General features: G+C 51.1%; 5 protein-coding genes across 5 annotated transcripts in view; 3 read left to right on the top strand and 2 right to left on the bottom strand.

Moving 5' to 3' along the window:
- The first annotated feature begins 1,815 nt into the window (after positions 1-1,815).
- GUITHDRAFT_155411 (hypothetical protein) lies at positions 1,816-2,715 on the top strand. The gene is made up of 4 exons (XM_005822670.1): positions 1,816-2,096; positions 2,166-2,244; positions 2,395-2,447; positions 2,500-2,715. The coding sequence occupies exons 1-4, from the start codon at positions 1,847-1,849 to the stop codon at positions 2,604-2,606; spliced, it is 489 nt and encodes a 162-aa protein (XP_005822727.1). The 5' UTR covers positions 1,816-1,846; the 3' UTR covers positions 2,607-2,715.
- Positions 2,716-3,511: 796 nt separating this feature from the next.
- GUITHDRAFT_155410 (hypothetical protein) lies at positions 3,512-6,037 on the bottom strand. The gene is made up of 8 exons (XM_005822669.1): positions 5,887-6,037; positions 5,436-5,823; positions 5,220-5,271; positions 4,787-4,877; positions 4,516-4,550; positions 4,274-4,307; positions 3,932-4,054; positions 3,512-3,697 (listed from the first exon to the last, which is right to left on the bottom strand). The coding sequence occupies exons 1-8, from the start codon at positions 6,021-6,023 to the stop codon at positions 3,559-3,561; spliced, it is 999 nt and encodes a 332-aa protein (XP_005822726.1). The 5' UTR covers positions 6,024-6,037; the 3' UTR covers positions 3,512-3,558.
- On the bottom strand, positions 6,004-9,683 carry GUITHDRAFT_118129 (hypothetical protein; the record flags this gene model as incomplete). The annotated part of the gene is made up of 20 exons (XM_005822668.1): positions 6,004-6,035; positions 6,520-6,613; positions 6,908-6,970; positions 7,320-7,380; positions 7,449-7,471; positions 7,519-7,592; positions 7,762-7,812; positions 7,863-7,891; positions 8,093-8,128; positions 8,337-8,400; positions 8,467-8,515; positions 8,566-8,620; positions 8,776-8,825; positions 8,878-8,934; positions 8,983-9,049; positions 9,097-9,161; positions 9,307-9,369; positions 9,420-9,479; positions 9,527-9,565; positions 9,612-9,683. The coding sequence occupies 20 exons, from the start codon at positions 9,681-9,683 to the stop codon at positions 6,004-6,006; spliced, it is 1,104 nt and encodes a 367-aa protein (XP_005822725.1).
- Positions 9,684-12,277: 2,594 nt separating this feature from the next.
- Positions 12,278-14,000, top strand: GUITHDRAFT_146299 (hypothetical protein; the record flags this gene model as incomplete). The annotated part of the gene is made up of 11 exons (XM_005822667.1): positions 12,278-12,309; positions 12,367-12,461; positions 12,511-12,718; positions 12,782-12,910; positions 12,956-13,004; positions 13,050-13,255; positions 13,313-13,396; positions 13,442-13,512; positions 13,569-13,639; positions 13,689-13,851; positions 13,945-14,000. 11 exons carry the CDS (start codon positions 12,278-12,280, stop codon positions 13,998-14,000), a joined length of 1,164 nt encoding a protein of 387 aa, XP_005822724.1.
- Positions 14,001-20,032: 6,032 nt separating this feature from the next.
- GUITHDRAFT_146298 (hypothetical protein) overlaps positions 20,033-20,480 on the top strand; it is a gene marked incomplete at both ends in the record, with an annotated part of 1,559 nt that continues 1,111 nt past the window's right edge. Inside the window, 2 exons of the mRNA XM_005822666.1 lie at positions 20,033-20,131; positions 20,188-20,448. Coding sequence (XP_005822723.1) covers positions 20,033-20,131; positions 20,188-20,448 — 360 coding nt within the window. The remainder of the gene's footprint in view (positions 20,132-20,187; positions 20,449-20,480) is intronic.

The following is a 20,480-nucleotide window of genomic DNA, read 5'->3' as shown; positions in this document are numbered from 1 at the left end:
GCAGTAGACGGCACACCCTTCAGAGGAAAGCATTCCACTCGCTCTTCTCACCTGCTGGTTCTCCACGAACTCGATGCGAGGATCATTCCAGTAGTAGACTCCAGTAGCTCCTTGCACGCATGTGTTTCTTCTCTGGTAGAATGTAGACAGGTGTGACGACGTGATGTTGTTCACTCCACAGTTCTCGAGGTACGTGAAAGAGCATTGTTGGGCAGCTGTGGTACAATCTCCCTGCGGATGGCAAGCATTGCATGTAGCGGTGAACGAGTTATAGCAGCATCCCTGCAAGCCTCCAACATACGGATCCTCGCACGCTGAAGCCCAAGTCTTGCCTCGAAAGTTTTCCTGGCACATGTCATCGAACGTTTTGATTGGGATGGTCACATTCGTGTCTGGCATGCAGAGACCACGAGTATAACTGTGATTCGTGCTCAAGCAACCTGGACCATTGTTCCAGCCCATCCAGAAACAGCCTTGCTGATCGCATTGCGCCTGCTCAAAAATGCTCTCGCAACCTTGATCAGGTTGGGGGATCGTGGATGTTTTGGCGGTGCAAGGCCTGCAAACATCCATTGAGTTGGGAATCGAGGAGCTGAGAGAAGGCAGGCTCCTCAGTCTTGCAGGGTCTGAGCTCAGTTCATACTTCGGGCTTCTGTGATCTAGACTATTTCTGTGCTGCAAACGCGGAACCATAAAGCTGCCGCCCCAACGATAATCTGCAAGGAGTAGGCTGTCTTGCCCATGAGAGGGAAACGCTGGCCTTGATTGGCATGGATAGATCAATACGATGAGAGGTAGAAGACGTATGCACAAGGCAAGCGGGTAAGCGCGCAAACTCCTCATGCGGTGTAGCGACTATGAAGGAGCAAACCCAGTGCACATCTGATGCCAAGGTGACTGGAGGCAACGGGGTCTTCGCGCAGGAGGAGAGGGGAGAGGGTGGGGAGGACGGAGGCTGCAGACCTGAGAGCTGCTGCGAGCTATGGGGCCTCGTTGGCTCCTTGCTGTCGGTGAGGACGAGCCGAGCGTCAGGGTGTGTTGCTGAATTGGAAGAGCGTATAGACTGCTAACGGGGTGGTGGAGGTTGGAACGCGGTCAATGAGGGAGAGGTGGGGTAGGTTTGCAGGTGTCGACCATGGTGGGTGGGTGTGACTGGGGGGTCCGAGGATGGACGGATAACCCGATGGGTACTAATAATGGGGAATGGGGGAGAGGTGTCCTCTTAGGAGGGTGGGGTGAAGATTGGACAAGGTGGGTGAGGCCCAGTGTACTAAGGCAAGGGTAGATGGTGATCGACGATAGAGTGGCTGGGGGTGGGGTAGGTGCTGGCTTGAGGGTCCTGGGTTGTTTCCTGGAGGCGGAAGCGAAAAGGAATTGCCGCACTTCGGGGGCATTGACCGCTCCATTTAGAGGGTGGGGGTCTATGTAAACTTTGTCAGGGTGGGTAGCGTTGAAGTTAAAAAATAGGAAATGAACCGGTCCTCCTATTTCTGAGGGGGTGGTTGGAGGCAGACGACCGTAAGCGGTAGTGCCTGAAGAGGCACAGGGCCTATCCTACAACAGACGGGCTAGTAGGCGAACCTTGGGGGTATTCGACAGAAACGCGTCCAAAATCATGGATATAGGACAATTGGATAAATAGTACAAATTGTTTGGATAGTAACGCTTCTTGGATTATTTTAAACAGTATGAAAATAGCAAACTCGGTACTAATTTAAGTTACATTTGCCCTTTACAAACAATTATTGCTAAGGTACCGTAGTACGACCCCGTACAAACTCTCCAACTTGGTACTACTTTCCCGCCAACAAATCTGGCCATTCCAGCACGCCGCGGACGCCGCGCCATGGCAGCTCTGCATCCCACATCGTTCATGCACCATGTTGAAACCATACGTTCTCAGCTGGGGCTTTCCTCCAACCTTCGTATAGGTCAAGTTATCTCGAAGGGACATCAACTCGTGGGATGGAGGCTTGACGGGAACCTCGTGGAAGCGGCTAGTCGTCTTTATCATGAACTGGCAGACCAATCTATGCCTACTTCTCCCGCCACGGTCAATGTTAGTCACACAACAGTACTGGCAGGTCTTCAAGTAGGTGATGATGATACATCACAGCATATGCCTTTTGATAGTAAGGCTGGCCCACCTGATTGTAATGACATAGGCAGTTCTCTTGATACAGAGGATATGTCAGACGATGATTTTCAGCAAGGCTCTCTTCGTCCTGTGCAGTCCGGGAACAAGTATGGTTCTTCTGCGATGCATTCCATATCACCAGCCCCTGCCCCGCCCCTTCAGTCCCCTGTCGACGCAATGCTATACGCAACTCCATCCGCCATTGTCCCCGCCGTATGTCAAAATGCATTGGATGTGGAATGATGATGGATTGGCAGGATGTATGATCCTAGACATGACACACCATCGGCGTACATGGGAATAGTCGCAGGTATGCGCTTCTATTGACAAAAGCATACCTTGTGTCGTGATGGGTGGAATAGATTTCTTGCGACATGAATGGCAGCAAGAGGGATTGGATGCAGGAGAGGTTTGGCAGGAGGAATACATGGCTTCGAACCAGGTCAGTATTTATCAGGGGAAGAAGTAAACCCCCGAACCTTGACAGCTAAATAATAATTAAGTTAAAAAGCAGTACCAGGACAGTACTGTCACTTTTACTCAAAGTTAAGTTATAAATCAGTTTTAGTTGCTAATAAGTTTCACGAGAAGTTCGTTCCAAGTTGCAACTCAGTGACTCAGCCAGTCCGAAACTTCAGCCGGGCGGCCCCCGGGCCCGCCGAGTCCGATCTCATGGACCGGGCTCATGCATCGGCGTGGGCTCCCAGTACAGTACCAGCCCAGGCTCAGCGGAGGCTCGGAACTTCCAACGGGGAAGCCGCTCGGAGCCTCGGAGCCTCGGAGGGACCGTACGTAATGATCATCGGACCGTCACCGTCACCCGTCACAGTGACTCCGATACTGATAAGTGACCGTCCGCCCTGAGACAGGCTCTGACTCTGTGTACGGTGACATCGAATAGTGTTAACTTGGCATGATGAACTTCAACGGTTCACTGATTGAATCCGACTGGCCGGGGGCGTGCCATGGTACGGGCTGCGGCCGGCCGCCGGGCTCTCCGACGTTCCGAACTCGGAAGCCTTCCCCGGGCCGAGTCCATAGGCTGGGGCCCGGTAAAGCCGCCTCCTCAGATACTAACGGTTTAATGATCACGGTCGGACTACTAATCCGGGCCTCCGATCGGATGATGACCGTGACTCCGAGGCTCGGAGGTGCCCGGCCACTCGGACTCACCGCGCGCCTTAGAGGTTTCAAGTTTTCGGCCGCGGCGGCAGTGCGTCCGGACTGCAGGGCGATGGTGCCACGGTCACAGGCCGCCGGACCGGTCCAGCGGCCCGCCGGGTGACCGTGCGGCCCGCGCCATGCGCCGGACACGGTGGCCGAGTCACTGCCAGTTGGTGGCAACTCAACAGTGAGCAGTGCGGAGCCATGAACGGAAGTATTTCTTTATATTATGTATCAGTGATGAAAACAAGCCTCGGTCAGCAGCGCACTCCTCTCCTCTCGCTGCCGTTGCCTCCTTGTTTCTCCTCGCCTCCTCCTGCACTCTCTGGTGCACGATCGAGATGGGCAGGAGGCGCCAGCCAGGAGTCCATAATGAAGGCAGGAGGAGGAGGAGCGCTGGAGTGAGAGAAAGGTTCGATCAGAACGGGCTCTGGACTTACGGGGAGGAACGGGAAACAGGACTGGTTGATGCACACACTTTGAAGGGCGGATCCAGTGCCTTAGGAATGAGGAGGAACAGAGTGAAGAAGAACAAGAGAGGAGGAACGGGAGGAGGAAGAGAAGCAAGAAAAGGGAAAGAGGAAGGAAGTGGGATGGGAGAAGGGGGGTAGGAGAAGGGGGATGAAGTACCTCGCAGCTGTGTCTGAGTCCTCTTCAAGAGTCTGTGCTGTTGCCTCCTCCTCTTCTCTGAGATCCTCCTCCATAGTTGCTTGATCCTTGATGTAAATCCACCCGCTCTTGGCAGAGACGCGACTGTAAAGTATGAGATCAGAGGAGGAGCCTCGAGGGATACGGGCAAAGACAGCAAAGAAGAGAGATGGGAGGGGAGGGGAGGGGAGGGGAGAGGAGAGGAGAGGAGAGGAGAGGAGAGGAGAGGAGGGGAGAGGACAGGGATGGAGAGGAGAGAAGAGGAGAGGAGAGGAGAGGAGAGGAGAGGAGAGGACAGAAAGAGAAGTTGACAATGGATCAGACCTTGATGCTGCGTGAATGGACAGGAAATACCATCCTAAAATAAACATCATGCCGAGTCTGAAGGGCCAGAATGCAATTGAAGGGGAGAACGAGAAAAGAAGGTGAAAACAAGAGGCAATGGACGAGGAAGAGGAGGAGGAAAATGAAAATGGACAGAACGGAAGGACGAGAGGAGGACAATGTAGATATCTCAGTGATTGAAGGGATAGAAAGGCAAGGTGGATGAAAAGAGACAATCTCACCTGCTCTGATACCAGTCTCGGGGACCTTCCATTGTCTGCAGATTGATCAGAGGTAATGTGCAGAGAGTTGTCATCATTACTGAGACCCTCCATCATCTCCATCTCCACCACCATCATCATCTCCTTCATCTCAATCTCCATCATCTCTATTATCATCTCCATCTCCATCTGCATCATCATCTCCTTCATCTCCATCTCCATAATCTCCATCAATATCATCTCTATCACCAGCACCATCGTCCTCATCAGCATCTTCAAAACGAAGTCTCACATTGATCCTTGTTCAGGCTGCTTTTCTGCAATCGTTGCAAGTCGAAAGAATCTCGAACCAATTGAAACCACGATATCATCCCTTTGCGCTCCTGGAATGAAAAATGAGCGAGGCAGCAGAGACAAGACGAATTGTTTTCTGCTTCTCATCACCATCTCTACCATCATCATCACAGTCTCTATTATCTTGTTCTTGAACACGCGAAGCTGAGAGGTTTTCAACCATCCTAGCTTCGACATCTTTGCAGCTTGCCTTCATTTGTCTGATGCTGCTCCCTTGTTTTCCTCTTTCTCACTCCTCCTTTCTGTTCCTTCGCCTCTCCTTTTCCTGCTGCTGCTTCTGCTGCTTCTGCTCAACCCCGACCCCCCCCCCCCCCCACCCCCCTCTGCTCCTTCCTTTTCCTTTTCTTGACTCATCATTTTTTTGTTCGGACCTTTGCAAACCCATTCGATCGTGGCAAACTTGCCCATCACCCACTCAGTACCCTGCCAGCACTCCAAGTCATTTGATCATGATCATCATCATCATCACCACCACCTCTATCATCGCCATCTCCGTCATCACTACCACAACCACCACCACCACCACCATCATCATCATCATCATCGTCATCATTATCGTCATCATCGTTTCATGCCTCGAAACTCACCTCCACAGGGGACACGATGAACATTTCATCCTTGATAGAGATGTTGAGAACGGGGGAGAGGACTTGCGAAGAGGAAGAAGAGGGGGTGGAGGAGGTGGTGATGGATGAGGAGGAGGGAGAGGAGGACGAGGAGGGGGTTTTGCTGCCCTTGACTTTTGCCTGCAGCTGGTAGGAGCCCTGCTGGCAGTTGGATGGGATAGACCAAAGGAAAGAGCCGGTCAAAGGAAGCGACTCGCCCAGTACCCTCCAGCTCATGAACCCCGTTGAAAGGTAGAGCTTCACTGAAGGAGGAGGAGGCATCGACCCCTGGCAGGCGCTGCACGCCTGACCCCCCTGAGAGCATGTGCAGGACGCAGGAGCTGAGGAGGAAGAAGAGCGGGAGGTTCTGCTGGAGGAAGGGTGAGAACGAGGTGGACGGCAGCTGGGGAGTATGGAAGGACAAGGAGCAAACCTGCTGTATGACAGCTGGTTGTCCTGGGGCCTTGCTGAGCTGAAGGTGAAGGATTGTTGCCTTGGCTGGTAAGTCCAGCAGACTCGACAGATTTCTCCGCGGTGAAACTGAAGTTTGTCACTGTCTATCCACAACATCAGCTCTGGAGTCTGCGAGGAAAGCGTCATGAACGAAGATGAGAAGAGGGAGGAGGGAGAGGGGGGTTAGCGAAGGAGAGAGGATAGGAAAGGAGATGCTTTGCTGCTGCTGGTGGTGGTGGGGAAGGTGCGGGTGGGTGGGTGGCGAGGATCATGGCGGTCGGCAGAGGACAGCAAAAGGTAAAGGCAGGTGAGGTGAGGAAAGGGCGGCTATTCAACACGAACATGCGATCCTCCTCGTCGTCTCCTCCTGCTCATTCTGTGCTCCTCCACCTCCTCCCCCTACCCCCCGTCCTTCCCATTCCCACCTGCTCGCCTTGATCTCCCCATCCTCCCCAGTCTTCTCTATCCCCTCCTGTTCTTTCTGTCCTCCTCCTCTTCCTCTTCCTCCTCCTCCTCCTTTGCACTGCGAGCATGCGACACATTCGTCTCAGCGCAGTGGATCAACATACCTCCTGCTCGATCCGGAAATAGGGCGAGGTGAAGCTGGGAAAACCGCAGGGGCCGTCGATGCGGAGGCAGTAAGATCCGCGCTCTAGCTGAGGGGAGACGAGGTAGGTGAAGGAGTTGGTGTTGGAGAGGCCTCGTGCCTGTGTTTGAAGGCGTCAGGAGGAGGAGGAGGAGGAGGAGGAGGAGGAGGAGGACAGAAAGAACACGAGGGGATAGAGAAGACTGGGGAGGAGGGGGAGAGTTAGAGGAGGAGGAGGAGGAGGAGGAGGGAGGTCGAAATAAAAAGGGATGAGAAGTGATCGTATGCCCGAATGCTCTACCAGTTCAGTCCATCCAAGTGAAAACCGTTTTCCAATGTATATTCGAAATTCCTGCTCATTGCAAAAATTAGAGGCAGAAAAAGGAGAAATCTGTTTCCAATTTCAACTTCTCACCTGAATGCATCCGGTATGCTCCCAAATGATGTTGCAGGCATGATTTGAATACCAAGTAGAACCCTGATATGAAGTAAGAAGAGGAGCACATGATGATGATGATGATTGTGATGATGATGATGGAGATGATGATGATGGACATGGAGATGATGATGATGGAGATGCTAGCGGAGATAATGGGTACTGATGATGATGCAAATGGTGATGGAGGTGGTTGTGGTGTTGTTGTTGTTGATGATGGAGATAGAATTGATGATGATGATGACGAGGATGATGATGATGATGCCAGTGTATCAATAAGTCCATATGAAAGGAAGGCATTGACAGCGGCAGCTTTGGACAAGGAGGAGGAGGAGGGGAAACGGGAGGGGGAGGGTAAGCGAGATCGGGACAGGAAGCAAGGAATTCTCACCTCGCACGGGCTGACAATCTTCAGCGTTGCGTTGGTTCGTTTGGCATCGATAGCCCCCAGCCTGTGCCCAGCTAGTCAGAATGTTAATTTGACATGTCGCTACGAGAGGTGGGAAATTTTGACACCGACCTGTCGGAGAGCTCTGAAAGTTCCTTGAAGCAACCGTGTCAGTAGAAGTAAGCTGAAACGCCCAGCTCACCGACTGCAGCCTTCCCAGCTCGTCCTTGTGCTCATCGACCGTCTCCACCAGCACGTTGGCCCCATGATAGACACCTGGAGGACAGTCAATGCGGAGAGAGGAATGCGAGGTTTGAGCAACAAGTGGCGGGTAGCAAGTAACAAGATGTTAGTAACAAGTGACTTCTGTTGTTCTGATCCGAATCGAATGTTGCTTTCACACACTTGCCAAGACCTCAGACGTCATATCTCAAGTTGTCATTACCAGTTGCAACCGTTGAAGCTATCCTGTATGCTCCTGTAGCTACCATGGACGCTGGAGAAACGAGTCAGCTGAGCACCTCAAGAGTGTTTATCAGTGTCAACCTGTCCCAGAAGCGATCTCAGCTGCAGTCCTGAGTGACGTGTAGTCAGTTACCAAGAGACGATCACGGAAAAAGAGATCAAGTTTCAACCCGGTGGCGATCTCCCTCTCTCATCCCTGATTCTCTCCCTCTCCCCCCCAACCTCCCCTTCTCCCTTCTCCTCTCTCTCTCACTCTTCCACCCTCGCTCTCTCGATCTCTCCCCCTGTCCCTGTCTCTGTCCCTTACATACCATAAGGTCGGCTTGTAGCTCCATGATGCTACAGTCCTACCAAGGTCGCAGGTTAGAAAATCATTTTCATTCCTCTTCTCCTCCACTTGCTCCTCCTCCTCCTCCACTGCCACCAACAGCTCAAAGGATCTGCTCCCTCCTTTCACAGCCTCTGCCTTCTCCTTCAACACCCAGTCTTCGTCTCAACTTTCGACATCTCCCGATCTTCCCCCTCCTCATCTTCTCCTCGAAGCTTGCTTCTTACGTAGCTCCACTCGCAACAGTTTCTGCGGTCCCGCGAACAGCCGAGATGGCCCCACTAGCAACGACTGCAGACAAGTCAGGTCCGATGCTATCAGCATGTTCTCCTCTCGGTTATCCTATCTTTGCATTACCGTTTGCTGATTGTTTTACAACTTCAGACACGCTCTTCTCTCCCACCACCTACATCATCATGTCACGTCGCTCGCGCATCTCCCAGCACCGATGTTCACTTGTGTCCAAACTTGCGACGATGGGCGAACTCTCCAGACCTTCTTGCGCCCAAGACTGTTACCGACAACAATCAGCAAGTTGCAAACAAGTCCTGTCTTGTCCTGTCCTGTCCTGTCCTGTCCTGTCCTTCCCTCCTCTCCTATCACTTTTTCCAGAAGATCACGAATGCGTCCACCAAGGAAACATCACAGTGGAAGACAACAACTCACCCATCTTGTCCAAGAGGGTTCGCAAGGATCACTCTTATCCTCTCCTCAACCTTGAAAGAAATCACCCTGTCACTACAGCAAGAAATTCCTTCTCCCACCCACCTCTTCGATCCTCTGCTTCACAAACTCCTCCTCCTCCTCGAGCCTTGGGTCCGGCCTCTGCCTCGGGTTGTCAGGATAGCAGGAGGGAGGATGACCGAGGACAACAGAAGTCTGTTGAGGATCTTCGGCTAGACGGATCTCTCGCTCAAGTCGCTCCCTCTCCTCTTCCGCCCTGTCACCGCGGGAAGTCAAGAGGCCATGGCAGTGCAGGGAGATGACCTGGCAGCGCGAGCCTGCTCCGGATCAGGCGCGCCATCCGATCCACGAAAGTTGTTCCCTCGGATCTGCACGAGTAGCACACATCAGAGAAGGAGGTAGAACGAGAAAGATCCAGCGATGGCAGGACAGTGAGGAGATGGAAGAAACAGCAAGAGAGGAGTCGGCAAGAGAACAAGATGCGATGAGAGTCTGAACATGCAAGAGGCTCACAGGGCCATTGTTGCCTCGGTCATCACTCTGATCTACATCTGAAGGTCGTCGTTGCGTCGGGATCTGCCAAGACCCGTCAGGCATCAGCCGCATGCCTCCTGACCGTCGGCTACCTGCACAGCTTCCACCACCTTGAGGTCTCGAACGAGAGAGTCGATGTTCGGGATGTTCCCCTGCAAGCTTCACATCACCCGCCAACTCAGAGCACGCACCAAACTACCTCATCCAACACGTCTGCATGCTCCGGGTAGATCCCGACCTGACCAACCTCGTTAGTGGGACAGTCGATGACGCTTCCATTCAACCTCAGGGTTCATCGGCGGGGGTCGGTCATGCGACGCGTACGAGGCCACCGACGACGATTCACAAACAGCCATGCCCGGCGAGTCTTCACGGGGTGGGTGAGAATGATTGAGGCGGGCTGGAATATCAATCGTCAATATTTTCATCTCCTTTCACCACCGTCATCGTTATTCTCTCTTTGCGGGTCGTCACGTCTTCTTGGTCAACCCCATTCACCGATTTGCATATCGAACCTTGCTACATTCTACGAGGTGCATTCCTATCCACCTATCCGGGCTATTTGAGCCTCACTATTTCTGTGTCATTCGCATCAAATCCACATGCTACCAATCTGTGGACCGGAGCTTCTTTCTGTCTTGCCTCGAGGTCTGACTTGTCCGCCGGTATCGCACAGTCCTTCTCACATCACTGTTCTCATCCCTGTCTATCAGTATGTCTGTCTCTCATAAACATTCCATCCCGACCCTGAACGTGTCTCTTCCCTCTACCCCGCATTTCCGTCTAGTTTTAAAAGGGCATCGAAGTGGCAGCAGCATGGCAAAGGCGGCAGAGATCAACCATGGTTAAGAGCAAGCATCCTCTCTACCCTCTCTGTCACCTCCGCCTCCCTCGTCCCGCTGCTCCTCCTGCATCTCCTACTGCCACTCGGCGGGTACTGCAACCATGACATCCCAAATCGTCTTGAGTGCCAGTTACGCTTTCCATAACCGTCTTTCCCAACTGTAGCCGGGCTGCCCGGCCCGGCCGGGCCCGGCCCGGGTCCGGCCCGGGTCCGGCCCGGCCGGGCCGTCCGAGGCTGTTGGACTCCGGTACAATAAAAGTGATTAATTTCCTGAGGCATAGTTGATGGGTCATGCGTCAAAGCGTCCGATTAGTGGGCGAAAAGACGTGTTTTCCGGCCACCGTCCAGTACCCTATCAGGGGTGGGTCCCATCGGGGAACTGCTATCCCGTGGAGGGTGATTGGAGGGAAAAATGAGGGGTAAGTGAATAAAAACTAATGTATTTGACGACGTGGGGTGGGTGGTCTTCACTGGGCAGAAAAAGGGGGCTTCGTTTTTGTTTGTTTGAATAACAAGTGTTTTAACAAATGATCACCCTCAAAGCTATAGGAGTAAGGGTGGGTACTGATGGGTATTTCTAAGGGGTACTGTAGGTGTATTCCAAGGAGTAGGATCGCGTGCCATTGTGCTTCATACTTTAAAACTTTTGTACACATAGTTGTAAAATTGCTGCCGCAACAATGATGTGGTTTAAAAGTACATCGCAGGGGGTATATCAAAAAGCAGCACCGGTACTGACCACTGAATCTTCTTCACGTTTTCGACGAAGGACCCTTACAAAAGACCCCCACCCCCTTCCACTCCCCCTTAAGCAGGTATCTTGGTCTGCGAGATTGAGATCTCCTTGCGGAACGTTGTGGTCCTCTTCACCGAGATTCCGATCTCGTGGCATCTCGTAAGAATCTGGCCCCACATTTAAAAAGAAGTTTTAATCCCGAGGTCCCAATCTCCGACTTATTCCTTTGGGCCCAAAGAGGGGTCCGCGGGACCTTTTGAGAAACATTTTTGAGGAGTACACCGAAATCTGAGGGGCATTCCAGGACCAATCTTGCTAAATTGGGTGCCCAATTACAGTCTCAGGTGGGGTGGGGGTCCGAGGGGCTATGAAAGTAATTCCAAATGATAGATAATCAGGTCGAATTCTTCAAATAGTCCATGTCCACCGAAAAAAATACCTGCCCTCCAATGACGAGATCCAGTCGAGATCCAAGTGGACCCCCCACCCCCCATGACGCGTACCCAACCCTATGTATCGCACAGGGTGGCTCATCCGTACGTGGTATCATGTACCCCCACCTAATTTTACCCTAGAACTACCCCCTTGTTTACCGTGGTGGTACCACTTCTGCATTTTTGGACCCAGGAAATTTCTTAAAGCACCCGTAAGGTATATAACCCCACCCCCTTTTCGGGCCGATCTGGCAGCCCCCCCTCGCTCGTTTGTGGTCTGGAATGCCCTGGCTACTGTTGGCCTTATGTGTCAGGGAGGGAGAAGTTCAGCCGAAGATGCAGAGCAGAGGCAAAGAAGAGACAGAGACAGGCTAGTTCTTTCATGTTTGATCGTCTCAAATAGCGTTTCATGCTGTGTTGAGGGCGTTGTAGAATGAGACGATGTCAGGAAGCAGTTTGGTCATGACTGACCTGCAGTGTGGGGAAGGTAGACCAGATCAATTCTTGACCATACACTTGCACTTCATGAGTCTAAGCAGTATGAGAAGATCTCAGCTCGGATCCAAAAGTTTCATTCCGTTTTGGTGTCGAAAAGTATGGCACTCCTTTGAGTAGAGCAGGCATGCTCGCAGTGATGGGGCAGACATTGTCAAGGAACACGATCACTGCAGCCATGCATATTCCATCATTAGCAAATAGCGACATGTAGGTGAAGTTGAAGAAGCATGCTGGATCAGATTACAGTTGTCTTATGGTCGTTCTGATCGAATTTCGTTCAGTAATTTGGAGGAAAACGGTCGAAAACAAACAAGCTTGTCATGAATTGTGGCTAAACTGAGGAGGTGACGATCGTTTTTCTAAGTTAATTTGCTTACTTTCTGCAAGAGATCAAACCGCAAATTGTTCCTGCATCTTGAAACAAGCTCATCCAACAGGATGGATACCAAGAACGTACCGATGCTACCCAGGTACAACTATTCTCCTTCTTGTTGAAGCGCCTCTGATTGTTGTCGACTTCTTTGCAGCATACGCTCTGGGAGTGAAGCAAAAGGAAGTGAAAACGCTCAAGTCTTGCTGCCCCCCATGTCCACACCCACAGACGAACTCACCAAGCATTCCCGTACGAGTTGCGATGGATACTCCAATTCCACACTGATGACAATGCGCAGTAGCTGGACAGCAGATGGGCAATTTTGTTATGGCCTACAATGCCCAGTATGGATCAGCTAATCGCAAGCCAACAAACTTGGGCGACGGTTTCTCTTCAGGGCTCATGCTCACTGGGTCCAGCCCAGCATCCAAGAGGCAAGCGCAACTTTCGTGCGAAGTTATCAATGCTGACGATGTTGGTTTCAGCTCCAACGGCCTCACTGGATTGTAAGAATCCTCACATATTGACATGCGGCAGATCATTTACATGCTCCTTTTCCCCTCTCGCAGAACCTCGTTGCCTAGTGGAGCACAGATTCAGCAGTACCAGGCACTGCAGATGGGGTTGCATCCCAGCGTCCTTCAAGTCCCTCTGAGCACTTTAGGAGGCATGCATGGAAGCGTTCTGCCACTTTTTGGGTGAGGACTGCACACGTTGAGATGATTCTCTGATCTCTCCTCAAGGCACCATCCTATGACCAACGGCACACACCCATCAACAACCTATCAACCAGTGAGACAAAAGAGCCTTTCTGTGTTGACTCTTACAAAGTTACAGTCCGATACATCCTCATCCACGTCTGGAATGGGAGCAGTTCTTCCAAACCGAGCGGCAGCGGCACCGAACGGGGGGATCTCGAACCTGAGCAGCAGGAATGGGATCGGAATCACCCTCACTGCCCATGGATCTGGAAACAACTCAGGAGGGAGCTCCACAACATGCAATCACAACTCTTCAGGGGGAGACTCGGATGATGAGACGAGGTGTCGTGATACAGCAATGCCCTGTACACCCAGCTGACATGCGCCTGCTATGCACAGAGACCAGGACGGACGAACTTCGAGGAGGATCGCAAGGAGAGAGTACCACAAGAAGATTGAGAGGAAGCGCCGAGATCGCATGAGGTGAGATCACTGCTTGCTGCTCAATCTTGCTTGACGTTCATCCAGGTCGCTTTACGATGAGTTGCGGCAGCTGACTGATGCTGCGGAGCTCGCAGACAAGAATGGCGTCCTGGAAGGTTTGAGCCCTTGCAATGAACTGGTCGTGTGTGTGAATGTTTTTCGTTTGTTGCAGGAGCCATCGCACTGATCCAAGAGCTACGGCAAGAGAACACGAAGCTGCTGAAGCTCAAGCAAGAGAACAATGTACTGCTTCCTGCTTGCTTTCTCCGCTGCTCCTTGACTGTGGCTTCAGGATCTGCGACAAGAGAACGCAAGGCTGATCAAAAGCCCGCAAGCCTTTCCTGCGAGCATGGTCCAAGTGACTGTCGACAAGGATGCCGCAGCTGTCTCACTCCCGATGCAGGCGCACGGTGTGCCGAGTGCTGCGGCAGTCTCAAGCGCCTCTTCCTGGAACGGTGAGAAACCGATGCTTCCTGCCTGCCATGCTCTGTCATTGCCCTTTAGCGTGTCTCGTGGTTGTCATTCATAATCTCATTGTATTCCTTCAGACGATCAAGGAGCTGCCAGGGGAGCAAAGAGGGCCAAGGTGAACGGGGTCAACTAGTTGTATCATAGACTCGATATGTGACATAATGATAGTCAACTTTGTATTATAATCTCAGACCATAATTGCAATGTCTCGCCTGAACGCTCGCAAGCAGGTTGTCAGATCCCCATTCTATAACATAATCCTTATTACCATAATCCCCATTCTATAACATAATCCTTATTACCATAATCCCCATTCTATAACATAATCCTTGTTACCATAATCCCCATTCTATAACATAATCCTTGTTACCATAATCCCCATTCTATAATCCTCGTTACCGTAATCCTTCTACCGAAAGACCGCCACTCGAGGCGTAAAAGGAAACAAAACAAAAGAATGTAAGAAAACAAAAACGACAGGAGCAGAATTCCTGACCAAAAAAAGAAAAAAACATATTTAAAAAGAACACCAAAAAAAAAAAGAAAATCCTGTCCAAAAAAGAAAAAACAGGCCATGGCGGCTGCCATGGGGGCAGAAGGAGGAAGAGGAGGGGGTGGTGGGGGAGGGGGGGAGGGAGGTATAGAGGAGCCAGTATCTTGCTCGATGACAGTAAACGTCCTTGTCACCTTCTGTTGTTTCTTCTGCGATACACAACCCTCTCAGCCCTCTGCTTCCTGAACAGCAGCCGCCGCAAACCAAGCAGCTGCTGCCATGCAGAGTAAGGAGGAGGGGAGGGTCAACATCATAGGGGTATGGTGGAACCCTGGCCCACCATCCTTGCATGCCCCACCATCCTTGCATGCCCAGCTTCCTCTTCTGATGGATGGGCAACATATAAACGCACATTCCCTGCCGCTTCAACCCCATCAGGAACATGCGGCATCCGATCCCCACATTCCATCCTTGCCCAGTGCCTCCTCCCGACCCCTTTCTACCCTCTCGTCTATGCCCGAAAACGCGAGCTTATCTCCTCTCCGGCGGAGAGAACGTGCCCTCCTGCCCTGCCTGAGAGAAGAAGGGGATAGTGAGTGCTCTGAGCATTCTCCGGCATCATGTAAGCAAGGGGAAGAATAGGAGAGAAGAAGTAACCAGATTAGTCGCTGAGTGTGCTGCGTCTGCGGCCATGAAGAGTGCGAGGGAGGCGTAAGATTGAGTGCAGGATGGCGGTAGACGATGGTCAGAAAGCGCGCACGGTGAGGAGAGGACGGAAGGAGGGAAAGAAGAGGAGGGAGGATGAGGGGAAGCGGATCAGGAGGAATGAAGGGAGAGACTCGGAACAAGAGTGAGTTGTGAGGGAAGGACAGACAACAACCAGGAAACACCACCAGAGCAATCGTCATGGAGGGAGGAAGGGAGGGAGGGAGGGAGAGGGAGAGAGAGAGAGAGGGAGGGAGGGAGGGAGGAGAGGGAAAGTGAGGCGGGGAGGATCGAGGGACAACCTCATTCCGCCAGGTTTCTTGCATGAACCTTCACATTCGTCGTTACTCTTGGCAAGACTTTGTATTTCACCTTTCTATTTCGTTCCTGGTCCTTTCCAGTTTGCTGTTGAGGTTGCAGACGTGTATGATGCAATTTTTATTTGATACCTGAATGACCGCCAACCACTTGCGGTAGAATACTCGATAGAATCATCGTGTTGTTCATCAAGCTGTTTTATCACTCACGCTCATCAGAAGCTTGATCATATATGCCCCCTGCCATGTTACTGTCGCAGTAAACTGATCAAGGTTGGTGTTCCGCAAAGCGCACGAGCACCCTCGTACTCTCAGTGCTCCTTCACAAGAGAAGGGTGACAGACACAGGGCTATGGTGAGAAAGGGTGACAAGTTTCGCTCTAGATTCGTAGAATAAAGGGAAAAGGTACCATTCTTTTCTCAAGGAACTTCAAATATGTGTACTAGTAACACATTCCACCTAGTGTCAAGTTTTTCATTTTAGGATGCTTTCTTTCTAAAACTGGATTGAGCGTACTTCTGCTTTTGTTCTACCATCTTATTTTGCTTCTTTGGTTGATGCGTTGTTCGGACCCAAAGAACGAAAAGTGATTACCATCAAGACAGTCAAAGCCAAGGCAGAAATTACTCACAGTTGCGAAGAAATGATAACCAATCACGGCAAGCGCATTATTCATTCGATTTGAGTATGTAACGCAAACATGACAGACACGAAAAATGCTCAGCAAATGCGCTAACAAGCAGATCGGGCACACAGCTGAGGGAGAGGGAGAGAGAGAGAGAGGGACGGACGGACAGAGGGAGGGAGCAGAGGTGGGAGGGAGGGGGAGAGAGAGATGCGAAATAGAATATCATAGATGTCACAAAGGCTGCGGGAATGCTTGCACGAAAGCAACATCACATCACCCATGTGCGTATCGACAACAGAAAGCGATAACAACAAGTGAGGAAGGAAAGGAAGAGCTCAAAGAAGCCTGCATGAAAGAAGGCGGGCATGTTGGCCGTGGGTGGTAGGGGGTGGATGCATCGTGATGACGACGGGATGCGAGGAGCAGGAAGGTGAGGACCGATGACCGGAGGAGCTTGTGGTTGTGGGCTTGAAGGGTAGGAGGTGGTCAGAAGGGAGGGTGGGGAAGCAGGTGGTCAAGATGACATGAAGAGGTGGTGTTGTGCTATCCTCTAACGCATTCTCAACGCCCTCGTCGTCATCTCATCCTCCTCCTACGCTCCTTGACTCTTCTTTACTTCACGTCCATGATTTTCGCTGACGGGGTTTCAATTCCAGGCTCTCTGGACGGGTCGAACGAGGGTAAAGTGGTGGGGTGGGGTGGAAGAATCCTTGAGATGGTCGATGCTGACCGACATCTGGAAGGGGGCGAGGCGGCGTAGAGGAAATCTTTGATACTAGAAGGGGTACGTTGATAGAGGCTGGAAAGGCTTCGATAGGGGTGGGGTGGTTTTTACAGGTACGCCGGCAGTACGAGGCGAAGAGTCGATGGCATCGAAACCACACGAATTGGATCTAGGGGAAAGGGGGAGAAAGGCGCCCAAAATGGAGGAGAAAGGCGCAAAATGGAGGAGAGTAGGAGAAGGAGAAGGAGCACTGATAAGGTACGACAGAGCCCTTCCAGCAAGCAGACAGTTGTGTTTCATGTCAGATACAGGTGTATCGACCAGGTTCATCCGGACGTTGAGTGAGTTTTCAGCTTCACTGGAAGTTTTTATCTTGTTTCACACCAGAAACCTTCGAAAGTTCGTGAGACGACTGGAGCAGTTGGCGCGAAGTTGACTGGATCACTCCAGACTGTGGAGTCCGTGGGTGCTAGCAAGCTCACCGAGCTCTTGCGCTCTAACTCTACAGCAGTGTGGTTGCACCAGTGTACGGTGTTGTCACGGCTGGTTTGTGCATCAAAAGATTATGGGATAATGAATGGAGTTGAGTAACAGCTGAGTTCTTTTTGTAAGGCATCTATTGTATCTTCAATTGTCGTCAAGCTCTGCGCCAGCATACGAAGAACTCACAGAGCAAGGCTAGCATCGATACACCTTCACCGATGCAAGAGCCTCTTCAACCGATTATCCTTAAGTTTCTCCTTGCGGACATTGGTCGAACGGGCAAATCCTCTTGAAATCGCGCTCGCCTCACAAATAGTGAAATCTTGGTGCTGACAGCCATTCTACATTATCTTTCAACACCTCGCTGCCTCTATAACACGCTAGCCGTTCGAGGTGTTGCAACAGGGTTTTGTCGTGAAATTTATTGGAGAGCGCTCGGTTGCGATAGGGTAGGACATCAAGATCAAAGGTCTCTGTTCTCTTGAGCAAAAGATGAATTCTTATCATGCAATCACGAGGCGGAAAGCTGTTTGTATCCATTGCTTGCGTCGAGACCTTTGGATTTCTGCGATGCGATTGAAAAGATCGTCAAGCAGCAAGGTGTTGAAAAACAGCCCCTGCGAGTCAAAATCCAACACAATTTAGGATGAGTTTACTAGATCACCACAAGCTAGAGCAGTCTTTCAGGTAGAATATTGAGCCCTGGCATCCTGTTTCGTGGCCGTGCAAGTCGTATCAGTGTTCCTCATGACTCCTTGCGATGCACACGGTGCAGATACTGCAATTGCTCAATAGTTCATGTTTGAGGTAAGCCTGAAGCTCATTAGATGGGATGAGAGCTTGTCATGAGGCAATCATTGACATATATCGAATCCATTCAGTAAGAGCAATACTGTGGGGTGTCCATCGCGTAACTCGAAACATGGATAATAGGTGATCATTGTTTTACAATCAAGATCAAATGAAGTCTAGCAGAAGCTCACGCAAAGGGCCACGGCGAAGAGTGTAAGCATACTTGGTTCTTTGATTTTATTGGCAGCTCATCTACAATCATAAAGTATATCATGTGAATGTCTTTGACTAAGAACGACTTCCACATCGATTGTCTGCACGTGAGACCGTTGTTCTTTCCCCTACATCAGTCACCCCAACTAAGAAAGAACGCATGAAGAATTCAGCCTTGAGCATGTGTTGCATGTAGCCTTCCAAGTGCAGTCATGGGTTGTCATAGCAGCCACATTGCGGCGTCAAAGTCCTGCCTTGCGGATCTTCGGAAGCAGCCTGCCATGCTCACAGTGTCCGACCCCGACGGCCTTTTTTTTCCCCTTCATTTTCTTTTTTCTTTTTTCTTTTTTCTTACATTTTCCCCTTCTTTTTTTTGCTTTCAAAGCAATTTTAGTTAAATCATAAGATCGTCGTGTGGTAAAGATTGGGCACCCCTTCGTCAGGGACCATCCAAATCGCTGTAAAAGGACCCGTCCGACAACTACGGGTTTGTCCGCAGGGGGAGATAGAGTGAAAAAATAACTTTTCGAGATACAGCCTTGAATGGTCAATGCTCCAACCATTGGGGTGGGTAGGGGGTCATCGCTGGTAGCGATGTGACTTTCGTAGGTGGTACATGATGAAGGAGTTGGGGTGGAGGGTCACAAGGGTACTTATCTCCCTGGGACACATCATAGGGTGATGGGTAGTAGGTCTGCTGGGGTATTTCTACCGAGGGCTCGATTGAAAATTTCAAGTGAGTCACGGGACGAGGAGGGAGTTGTATCTGGGAAGAGGGGTTGAGGTTGAAGGATGACAAAGAGGGGGGTAGAGGGTAGTAAGCAGGAGGGTGGGGGATAGCACGGGTTGACGTGTGTAAGGCGAGATATACTCGTGTAGGGTAGGGTCGAAGTGAGACACGAGCAACTTCAGATGGTCAAATTGGATGGTGGGGTGGTGACTTGAAGCGAAAAAGGGCCAATAATGAGCCCTTTGACAGTAGAACGGACGGGTGGTCAAAGAAGCAGGTGTGTGAACTCTAGGAACAAGGGGTACGGGTGGGCTATGATAAAGATAGATCTCGAGATCATAGTATGACATAGGAAAGTGGTCCTAGGAAGGCTCTAGACCGTGACCAACGTGATAGCACAACTAGATAAGCTACACCCGCGCGGAAGGATGGCGAGACGTAGAGATGAGACGAGACGAAGAGGGGAGAAAATCCTTCAGTCGCCATGGAGGGAATGAAAAGAGCTGTTTGTGCAGCGACATTCCTAGGAAAGAAGAGTGCTGTTAGGTTGCAGGGATAGGCGGGAACTGCGCTAGATGTCTGCTCCTGAGTCCTAGTGGAAGTTGCTTGCGACAACTTGATTAGAAATCAAGAGGAGCGCGTCGAAGGTTGCGGCAGACGGTGACCAAGAACGAGATAGAAGTTGGAAAGAACGTGACGTAGAAAGTGAGAAGAATTCTTTTCTCAGAGGCGATTGATTTACATGCTCCAAGTTGTGTGATAGACATACGGTCAAAGGGATAGGAAGCAACCAGGGCGGAATTCTTCCTCGGTGTAAATGATTAGCTGGCCACGAAACAAGGAAAGTAGGTAGAAAGAGCAAACGGAGAAAGGATGAATAATTTTGTGCATTTCAAGTCTCCGTTATCATCATTAGTTTTGTCTTGATATTAACACATCTCCTCTCTCAACTTTATTTCACTCTCAACTGATGCAGTGAAGTGAGCTTCAAAATTTTGCAGGCCAGTTGCCAAGCAGTACTCATGAACAATATTTTTCCTCGTCCATCACTTAAGAAGACTTGATATGCAGCTTCAAGCATGAAGAGCATGAAAACTTTGCAGATGAGTTCAGAAAGCGACCACTTCCAGCAGGACTTCATCTGCGAAGAAACAGGGCAAAAAAAGAGAAGAAAACAGGTAGTCCATCATTCAACCACATGCATCTGATACGTTTGTCACACCATTGCAATCAGGTACATATAGCATGTATCGTCTGTGCGAAAGCCAAGGCTGCATGTAGCGATACTCGCCCTTGCGCTAGATGCGTCAGGCTAGCCAAGCAGGACCAGTGTGTGGACAGCGCAGACGTGCGGGCAAGATGGTGGTCGGAGCGGTCGAGCGAGGAGCTGGCGGAGCTGCCGACGTCGACCAAGAGGTCGCGGGCAGCTCGGTCGGGCTTCGGGTGGCAGGACACGAGCTTCTTCAACTCCAGCCACTACCAGCTGCCCAAGAACGTGGCGTGCTTCGCGTGCAACAAGGCCAAGGC

Source organism: Guillardia theta (assembly GCF_000315625.1).
Source record: "Guillardia theta CCMP2712 unplaced genomic scaffold GUITHscaffold_121, whole genome shotgun sequence".
Taxonomy (NCBI): Eukaryota; class Cryptophyceae; order Pyrenomonadales; family Geminigeraceae; genus Guillardia; species Guillardia theta.
The sequence above is the reverse complement of the archived record's forward strand: the minus strand, read 5'-3'. Positions and strand labels throughout refer to the sequence as shown.

Excerpts from the sequence above, each read along its gene's own strand:
- GUITHDRAFT_155411 (XM_005822670.1), top strand. The coding sequence starts at position 1,847 with ATGGCAGCTCTGCATCCCACATCGTTCATGCACCATGTTGAAACCATA. Across the intron at positions 2,245-2,394 it reads CCTGTGCAGTCCGGGAACAA|GATGTATGATCCTAGACATG; the intron begins GTATGGTTCTTC and ends ATGGATTGGCAG. Across the intron at positions 2,448-2,499 it reads GTACATGGGAATAGTCGCAG|ATTTCTTGCGACATGAATGG; the intron begins GTATGCGCTTCT and ends TGGGTGGAATAG.
- GUITHDRAFT_155410 (XM_005822669.1), bottom strand. The coding sequence starts at position 6,023 with ATGTTGTGGATAGACAGTGACAAACTTCAGTTTCACCGCGGAGAAATC. Across the intron at positions 4,308-4,515 it reads CGAGACTGGTATCAGAGCAG|GATGGTATTTCCTGTCCATT; the intron begins GTGAGATTGTCT and ends TGTTTATTTTAG. Across the intron at positions 3,698-3,931 it reads GACTCAGACACAGCTGCGAG|CGCTCCTCCTCCTCCTGCCT; the intron begins GTACTTCATCCC and ends CTCTCACTCCAG.